At 47.9% G+C, this 10000-nt stretch overlaps 1 protein-coding gene across 1 annotated transcript in view; it reads right to left on the minus strand.

Moving 5' to 3' along the window:
* LOC124038248 (B-cell lymphoma/leukemia 11A-like) overlaps positions 1–10000 on the minus strand; it is a 54002-nt gene that overhangs the window by 532 nt on the left and 43470 nt on the right. Inside the window, 2 exon segments of the mRNA XM_046353868.1 lie at positions 1–4763; positions 4765–5036. The exon segment at positions 1–4763 is cut by the window's left edge and continues 532 nt beyond it. Coding sequence (XP_046209824.1) covers positions 2823–4763; positions 4765–5036 — 2213 coding nt within the window. The 3' untranslated portion in view covers positions 1–2822.

Genomic DNA, 10000 nt, shown 5'->3' on the forward strand with positions numbered 1-10000 from the left:
TTCATTTATTCTGACGCTTTTTTTTAAAATCGATGTACTGCATATGAAGTTTTTTCTTTTCTTAAGATGTTGGAATGTAGTCAGGTGGGATAGGTGGGAAAGACAGAAGCACAAGAACAGGAGCCCGACGTCAGCTTGCATCACTGCATACAGAATGGCAGCAGGGGGAGGAGGTCCAAACCAAACTAAAAAAGATATGTACAACCTGTGAGCAGGAACCAGCACAGCGTGGCAGCCATTTTATGGCCCACTGCGCTCAATGTCGCATACTTCTTTTTTTATTGGGTTTTATTCAATGTTTTAAACATACAAATCATTTGCACTGTATTATCCTGCCAAATTAAAAAATAAACCGTGGCAGCTTGTTTTGTTTTTTTTTACTACCAAAAAAGGTACGTAAATACCTGTAGAGAGAACAAGCAACAGTTAAAAATACGAGCCTCAATATAAATACTATAGTGCCTACTCTAAGTGAACATTGAATTCAAATACCATTCTAGAAATACAGAAAAAGAAGACCATAAGTGTGTTTAAGCATTGGAATTGACATGAGTGTGCATCTTCCTATATTTAAGTTCTCTATTATATATTCATATATCATCTTAAACCTTTCCCCAATGCAAATTTTATTCAACCTGAAGAGCCGCGAAGAGCCAAGGCAAAATAAAAAGTCACAGTTTTTATTCTCCATTTTATATATACTGTGATCGAGTCTTGAAAACCACCAAGACAGAGAGGAAAAGAGAAACAACAACAAACTTAAATACAGTTTCCCCTAAAGATAATGAAGTGTTATTTAAAAAATAAAAAAAACATTTTAATATTTATACAAAAAAAAGATTTGTACAAAAAAAAAAAAAAACATCTTGCAGTGTGAGCAGCAAGTTTGTGATCGAGCTGAGTGAGCTTTTACCCAGTCACAGCACCGAGTGCTTTGCTGGCGTTTCCTGGGGTTAAACAACAAAGGTCAGAGGTGGTCAAAGGTGAAGGATGAGGGTCAAGGATGGAGTGGCTGGCAACAGATTCTGTATTCATCACTATGTAAAACAATGGAACCCCCTTCAGCCATCAGTCAGCATTTTAGCAAGTTTTCCCTTAAGCGTAAACCTGTAAACTGGGAAAATTGAACAGTGCACTTCTTTTTTGTCCTTTAAATGACAGTCTAACTTTAGACTTGACCGCTATACAGACGTTGTACCAAGGTTAAACAATGTTGCGTGACAAGTGTTAGAGTATCTGTACAGTGTCTGAGGCAGCGTGACAAGTGCTATTTCACCATCAACCGGGGTGGATGTCTGCAACTCAACAAGGAAAAAACTCTCCTTTCACGTCAACACAAACGGCAAACAGTACAAAACAGAAAGAAAACAAAAGTACCTCTGCCTTCTATTACAAACCTATGTATGATTATTTTGTCTAATCTCCACTCTTTCTTTTCAAGAGCCCTGGCATGAGTACAATGGCCTTTCTTAAATAACATTTGTCTTCCTTTCAAGTTTAGGCAATTCATAGTTAATCATCACTGATGGATAGAAGGTTGAAATGTATTGTAAAAAAAGAAAGCCCCCCCCCCCCCCCCAAAACACTCCATTCTGTTAGCTTCTAATTCTGTGTAACTTTTTTGACTAGTTCGTATTCACTCGAATGCCCTCATATTGTAGGGTGTGCTGGGAGATTCCACTCGGAAATATCCAAGCAGCATCACAAGCTTGTGCTACCGTAGATACATGTCAACGTTCGGGTCTTCACAAAATGTTAAAAGTCCCGCAAATTTAGGATTGTACATGACAGAGTACCTTTGTGTTCAGTACCTCCGCACCAGAAATCAAATATACAAACAATTCAGTTATACACAATACTGCCTGTACCGTGCCTGCTGAAAATGTAAAGACACTATAATACATGAAATAGGTAGCTAAATGATGATTAACCAGAATTCTCCAAAGTATCTGTATTGGTATTATCAGTTAATCGTGTAAGTCACAGTCGACTTTAGCAGTCAGGTACTTGATGCAAGAACCTTTACTCGGGGTGGATTCAACCCGTGTCCAGTATACAGCCGTGACCCCAAGCTTATAGCAGACAGGAGGATTATTAACCAATGCAGTTTCAAGATATTTAAAGGCACACTTTTCTTTTGTTTGTTTTACCAAATGATAGTACAAATTCAAATCTTAACACATCCTCATCTTTTTGTTTTGTTTGTTGAAGAAATCGAAAGGCTGCCACTGCTTTTTGTGTTCAGTAATCAAGCCAATTCATAGACTATGTTTTAAACCCCATGGGGACAGAACATCTTTTAGAAAGACGAAGGTTAAGTGCCCAGGTCGTCCAGAGCAGGTTAAGCTGAAGACTGTTCATCCTCCATGTTACAACACAGAGCTGTACATGATATGTGTTACAGAATGTATGCAGCATGGTCACTTCTTTCTTGTCTTTTCTTTTCTTTTTTTTTTGGAAAATAAAAACCCGAACAAGAAAACAGCAACACATTTTACTCAACAACTAACCAACCAGGGACATTTTCTATTTTTTTTTTAATTAGCCAAAACATACCATGCATGCTGTCTAATTATAAAAAAGAAAATAAAAATGCAGAAAAAAAAACAGTACACAACATGTAAATTATTGCACGAGAGAAAGGCTTGAAGTTTTGCGTCAATGCAATAGTATTGCCCCGATACAGATCATGCATTCAACGAGTAATGGAAACGGGGTGTGCTGGTGCAGAGCACGTTGTCCATCGGACTGGCAAAGGAAGAGGGGAGAATCTACAGGGGACTGGGGAGGGAGGGGGGGACTGATGGCAGGGGAAACTCCCACTACTCCGACTTAATTTCGGCACTCAAGGGGCGGTCACTGTGCCATTTTTTCATGTGTTTCTCCAAGGTACTGTACACGCTGAAGGGCATCTGGCAAATCTCACACTTGTACACGTCCTTGCCGATCTGCCCGTGTGTCTTCATGTGGCGTGTGAGCTTGCTGCTCTGGGCGCAGGCGTAGTTGCACAGCTCACACTTGTAGGGCCTCTCGCCCGTGTGGCTGCGCCGGTGCACCGTCAGGTTGCTACAGTTCTTGAAAATCTTGCCACAGTACTCACATGTGTCGGTGCGCCTGCTGCCGTCCTTGGAGCCAGGACGAGTCAGCGGAGCCCCCAGATGGGGAGTGCTCCCCCCGCTCCCCGTCCCGCTGCGGCCCGACACCCCCCCATCCAGCTCCCCAGGAGGGGTGGAGAAGCGCAGGCTGCCGTTCTCAGACGAGTGCTCCGATGGAGAAGAGGCGAAGGGCGATTGTCTGGAGTCCCCTCCGAAGTTCAGAAAGGGGTCCTTGAGTTGTCGGGAGGCGGCGTAGCCGGCCAGCCACTGGGAGTAGACGTTCTCTGTGTTGGGGATGGTGGGGGTAGGCAGGTCAAACTCCTTCTCCAGCTTAATGCGTTTGGAGAAGGGACTGAGGGGGCTAGGGCTACCCAGTAGCAGCTTCTTGGAGAGGCCCACCGAGGCTGCTTCGCTGGGGGACGTGCCGCGCCCGTTTATGGCCACGGCCGAAATGCAGCCCCCCTCTCCCCGGTCCGACTCCAGCGCCGAGTCCTCGTCACACAGCTGGCGTTGTGTGTGCTCACGGTTGTGGTGGTGTATGTGGTTTTCTTGGTTCAGGGCGCTGCGCTTGTGTGCGTGAAAGGCTTCGCTGAAGTGCTGCATGCTGGCCGCCAACCCCATGCCCTGCATCACCTCAGGCAGTGAGCGAGGGATGGAACCCTCCTCTCCTCCTACCAGGCGAACCCCAACTCCCCCGACCCCAATGCTGCCGTTGTTCTCATGGTGCCGCGCTGCCTCCAGACTCAAGCTGAAGTGGTAACTGTTGTTGTTCCTCCTAGCTCCATCCACCTTCTCCTCTTCTTCCTCCTCCCCCTCCTCTTCCTCCTCTTCACCCTCCTCTTCCTCCTCCTCTTCCTCTTCTTCTTCATCTTCTTCCTCTTCCTCTCCATTCTCCCGGCGCAGGCGGTTGTTCTCACTCTTAAGCTTGGCCACCACTGACTTGAGGGCGCTGCTGGCACTGCCCATTCGCTCGCTGGTGCCCGGCTCGGGTGAGGAGGCTGCAGAGAGCCCATCTTCCGACTTTTCGGCGTTGGGCGAGCCCGACTTGTGCATGTGCGTCTTCATGTGGCGCTTGAGCTTGCTGGCCTGGGTGCAGGCGTGGTCACACAGATGACATTTGTAGGGCTTCTCGCCCGTGTGGCTGCGTCGGTGCACAATGAGATTACTCTGGAACTTGAAGCTCTTGCCGCAGAACTCGCACGACTTGGTCTTCAGAGGAGTGGAGGGCTGGGGGCCTGAGGATGGCAGTGGGGTGGTGGGGGTGGTATGGGAACCCGAGGGGGACTGCATGGAGGGAGGCAGGGGAGGGGGTGTGGACAGGTAGGGAGGCTTTCCCCCACTGCCACCCCCTCCGCCTCCTCCTCCACCGGGCTGGAATGGTTGGAGCAGCCGTTGCATATGGCTGGGCTGGTTGGGAGAGTGGGGGGGAGTGGACCCTGAGGTGTTGCCCGCCAGCTCCCTCAGCCGGCGAGAGAAGTCCATGGCCGATGGGGGGTCCAGGGGCATGGGAGGGTTGAGGCGCAGCACCCTGTCGAAGGCACTCGGATGGTGGGCTGCCAGCACCAGCTCCTCTGGATTCCGGTGGTGGGGGTCCAGGTGGTGGCGTGGAGGGGGACTAAAGAGCGGCGGCGTTGGGGGAAAACGCTGGTGCCCACCCCCTCCGTCCCGCCCCCGAGCCTGATCCAGGGATGCGGAGGAGGCTGAAGGGGCTGGCCTCGGGCAGGTGGAGACCGTGGAGAGGGGGCTGCGAGGGGCAGTCTGCGCCACCACCCAGGGAGGATGGTCTGCCCATGCGGGGGGTGAGGGGGCTGCCATGCCCGTGCTCGCTCTCCAGGTAGATGCGGAAGCCATGGGTAATCTGGGCGTGCTGGAGCAGGAACCAAGCACTGCCGTAGGCCTGTTTACAGGTGGTGCAGGTGTAGGTACTCGGCTCTTCCTTACCTGCAGGGGGACAAAGAGGAAGAGGGGACAAAGAGTCAGACTCATGTTCACAAAAACAATCAATTAATTATTAATGAATACACGTCATTGATCCCAAAGGAAATGTGTTGAAGAGTTTAGCTCAATTCAGCTGTGCTGCATTTAATCCTTCCCTGTCTTATGGGTTTAACATATTATCATATTTTTAGAAAGGCATCATATGATGTCAGGGTAAATCTATCTTAATTATCTGCCTGATAATCTTAACAAAGACTGAAGAGAGGAAGAAAAAAAACACAGCAAATCTTATCGAGGTCAAGACCAGCTTTCACTAAAGGACTCCGGACACGTAGTGTGTGTGCGTGTGTGTGTGTGCATGTGCGCGTGTGTGTGTGTGTGTGCATGTGCGTGTGTGTGTGTGTGTGTGTGTGCGCGTGCGTGTGTGTGTGTGTGTGTGCGTGTGTGCGTGTGTGTGCGGAGGATCACAGCTTCCTCTAGCCTGCTTTGGGACACTTTTATTCCAGCTGACTGTGAGCAGTCTCTCGGCTTGCTACAGAGCAAACAATGACTGCTGTCCCTGCAGAGAACACACTCCCATTGATGTACAGAAAGAACCCCTAACAGAGAAACACAACACCACTGAGCAGACAATACAACAGTACTTAAGGACCATCCCAAAAAATGTATGCCTCTACTTTTTTATTTTATTTTAGACTGAAGTCATATTGACACAGATAATATACAAGTGTAGTAATTATTTGCTCTGAATGGTGACACACACACACACACACACACACACACACACACACACACACACACACACACACACACACACACACACACACACACACACACACACACACACACACACACACACACACACACACACACACACACACACACACACACGCTTCGTAAAGCTATCTAATCTGGCATAGCGAATTTAGTCTGTATTGGCTCATAGTCCACAGAAAGACACACACACACGCATGCGCACACACACACACACACACACACACACATACACACACACAGAGAGAGAAGAAAAGCCTCTTGCTGTGCATTACTAGAACCGCCCTCTCAATTGTGGCCCAGTGAAGTATTCCGCCGCTTGTGACAACAAAGGAACATTTAAAACAATGAATGGCTCTCTGAAAATGACCTGTGATCCGCTTCACAATGCGTGTCATCTCATTAAGCCCAGCCTGCTCCTCCATCAGCTCATTTACAAGATTAGATCATAAACGGGCCTCCGCTGAAAAGCCTTTCAATATGAAACCAGTTATATGGATGCAGACTCATGCACAGTCACACACACAGACACGTACATGCGCACGCAGGCACACACACACACGCGCACACACACACGCACACACACACACACACACACAAAACACAGTACTGATTATTTAATAAAGATTGCTGCTCAAATGCTCTGCCTAAATACACAGATTCTCCCACAGGTGCACACACTCACATGAACATGCACAAACACACACACACACAGATATACAAACATTGAGACAATAATCAGATGAATGCTGAAATGTATAGCTATACAGACAGATAGTCATGGTAAAGCACAGCAATAAAGAGTGAGCAGTATTGTGGTACCCTGGTCCACCTGTGAATGGGTCATTCAGACCATATACCCAGGGGCCATCCGCAGGTTGGTTCCCCTTCAGACTGTTTGCTCTACCACTCCCAGACAACACAGGAGACCCAGGCCTGAGACGAGACGAGCCTGGGAATCAAGTTCTAACAGATGAGCATAATAAGGCCGACTGTTTACAAGTCATATCATTGCACTTAATTGCAAAAAAAGGGGAAATATATATAGGAAAGTAATTGGCAATGTGAATGAGCAACAACAAAATAAAATCAACTTTATTCTCAGAATGACGAGCCAACATAGTTAGTTCTGCAATCCTGCCAGACAAATAGATGCGTAAATACAATGTCAAAGGCCTTAGACACATTGGAGATAATGACTGAGGATACATTTCCAGATAAAAAGCCATTTTGTGATAGAGTGAGGTATATCACGTCAAATGAAAAGGTAAACAGACAGGGGTCAGTCACTGAAGCCTCCATACTCCTGCTAATGACTGGCAGTATGCAACCAGAGAATTAGCGACAACACTAAAAGGGATTAATGGTTTACCTTACAGCTTTTACTATCCCCAACTGCAATTTACCCTGCGCATCCCCAAAAAAACAAAAGGTCAACATTGTCGCCAAAAACAGCCATCAGTTAAAGTGAGCCGTGTGAGTGGTCTGTGTCTGTGTGTCTGTGTGAGTGGTCTGTGTCTGTGTGTCTGTGTGAGTGGTCTGTGTCTGTTTCTGTGTGTCTGTGTGTCTGTGTGAGTGGTCTGTGTCTGTGTGTCTGTGTGAGTGGTCTGTGTCTGTGTGTCTGTGTGAGTGGTCTGTGTCTGTGTGTCTGTGTGAGTGGTCTGTGTCTGTGTCTGTGTGTCTGTGTGAGTGGTCTGTGTCTGTGTGTCTGTGTGAGTGGTCTGTGTCTGTGTCTGTGTGTCTGGTCTGTGTCTGTGTCTGTGTGTCTGTGTGAGTGGTCTGTGTCTGTGTGTCTGTGTGAGTGGTCTGTGTCTGTGTGTCTGTGTGAGTGGTCTGTGTCTGTGTCTGTGTGTCTGTGTGTCTGTGTGAGTGGTCTGTGTCTGTGTGTCTGTGTGAGTGGTCTGTGTCTGTGTGTCTGTGTGAGTGGTCTGTGTCTGTGTCTGTGTGTCTGTGTGAGTGGTCTGTGTCTGTGTGTCTGTGTGAGTGGTCTGTGTCTGTGTGTCTGTGTGAGTGGTCTGTGTCTGTGTCTGTGTGTCTGTGTGAGTGGTCTGTGTCTGTGTGTCTGTGTGAGTGGTCTGTGTCTGTGTGTCTGTGTGAGTGGTCTGTGTCTGTGTCTGTGTGTCTGTGTGAGTGGTCTGTGTCTGTGTGTCTGTGTGAGTGGTCTGTGTCTGTGTGTCTGTGTGAGTGGTCTGTGTCTGTCTGTCTGTGTGGGTGGGGTGTCACCGAGTGACATATTTCTTACACAACCTTTTTCTCACCTCTTGGGTGTATAATGTGCGAGGGAAAAAGATGTGCAGAGAGCAAGGCTTCTTTGCTCTGCGTGTGTGAGAGGCCAGCAGTCGCTACTGGGCTGTGTGGTGAGGGGGGTGAGTGAGTGAAATGCGTGAGAGTCGGCGGTTGGGTTGGATAATCCTGTTAAGACATAGACGGGGTGTGTGTGTCTGTGGATCTCTCCACTCAGTGGTGGACTCTCCCCCGGACACTCAAACCCCTTTGTGTTCTGTGTGGCTCTAACCCACTGGGAGAATTCACACACACACGCACACACACACACACACACACACACACGTATATGTCACCACCTACAGTTGAGGAAGTCCAGCATTAGCTAGCAAATTATGGACAATTACAATCGGCAGAAATGTCTGTTAATTGTTGCCACCTGCAGAGGGTCTAACCCCTACGTTTGATTTGCATTTCCATTTAGAGTTGTTTCTCCTCACATAGACATTTATTGATGTGCAAGAGCCTTGGGAAAAGTTGAAATGTTTGGAAATGTAGAGGCTTGTGAGCGTCGTCAAAGCCTGCTTCCAATTCAGCCATCTCTCAGATCAACTCTAACGAGACATAATGTGTGAGGGAGAGAGACAGACGGACAGACAGAGGTCGTCCTAGGACAGAGCGGTGGCTGGGGTTTAGGCTTTAGCCCACGTCACTCATGACAGTAGTTGGCCGCAACTGCAGAGCTTGGCAGCATCGTGTTCCGATCGCAGACGGCGAGAGAGGAATGAGGGAAAGAAAGAGAGGAGAGAGTGAGAGAGCGAGATGAGAGGGCAGTAACATGCTGCCAGCTTTTAACACTGGGAAATGTCAGAGCCATGTAACCAGCAATGAGCTATCAGAGAACAAGAAAGGAAGAAAGAGAGAGAAAGTGAGCTCCCCCACACACTACGTCAGACATACACACACATATAGACCATAATGCACCACGCTATACACACATACCCTAACATATTACAGCCTCCCTACTTTCATATTGACACACGCACACGCACACGCACACACACACACACACGCAAAGTACTAAACCCCCCGAAGCTGAGGACGCTAGAGAGGCATTTAGGTGATGTTAGATGTGAGAAGGTGGCACACACACACAGAGACGTGGAGAGTCATGAAACACGAGACTGGATGGAAGGAAATGTGTGTGTGTTGAAAGTTCCCCAGCTTACTGCATCTCTCTGGGGAGATGCACCACTCTGAGCAGATCGCTTTACAGGGCCTAAAATAACTCCACTGTTCCAAGCTGTGAAGATACACCCACACACACCAACTGAAACACACACACAAACACACCCAGCCTGTCAGGGACATGGCAGCATTTGCCAGGCAGTAAGATGTACACCATGGCACTGCCTGAAAAAGTATAATACATAGATTTTTAATTTGTAGGACTGTCTTCTATTTAAAACAGAGAGAGGAATTCTGAGAGGGAGAGACAGAGAGACGAGAGAGAGTGAGAGTGTGTGTAATGCCCTATCTATCATGGTAGAGAACATCTCTGTGCTATGTCTGGAAGGGTGGCAGTAGCAAACAAAGATGGATGCCAGCTTTAAACAGCTTGGGCAGCTTGAGCCCCAGACACACAGTCTCCTATTTCTCCTCTGCCATCATACCAAGTATACATCCTCTACCTGCACCAATGTCACACATGTGCACACACACACCCAAGACAATGTATCCCAACCGTTCCACGTGTAATATGCCCCCACCCATTCACCAAATATGCAAAACCGCTACCCCCACTCTACATGTTACACACGCTACACAAACCCAAACACGCTACACAAACCCAAACACGCATCACAATTACTGACAAGCAGAACAAAACGGCCAGGCTGACACATCCCTCAACTCTAGGCCATTTGGACAGTTCCCTTTGTCCCCTGTTCCCCATCTCTCCTTGTCCTTAC

This window comes from Oncorhynchus gorbuscha, linkage group LG06 (assembly GCF_021184085.1).
Source record: "Oncorhynchus gorbuscha isolate QuinsamMale2020 ecotype Even-year linkage group LG06, OgorEven_v1.0, whole genome shotgun sequence".
Lineage (NCBI taxonomy): Eukaryota > Metazoa > Chordata > Actinopteri > Salmoniformes > Salmonidae > Oncorhynchus > Oncorhynchus gorbuscha.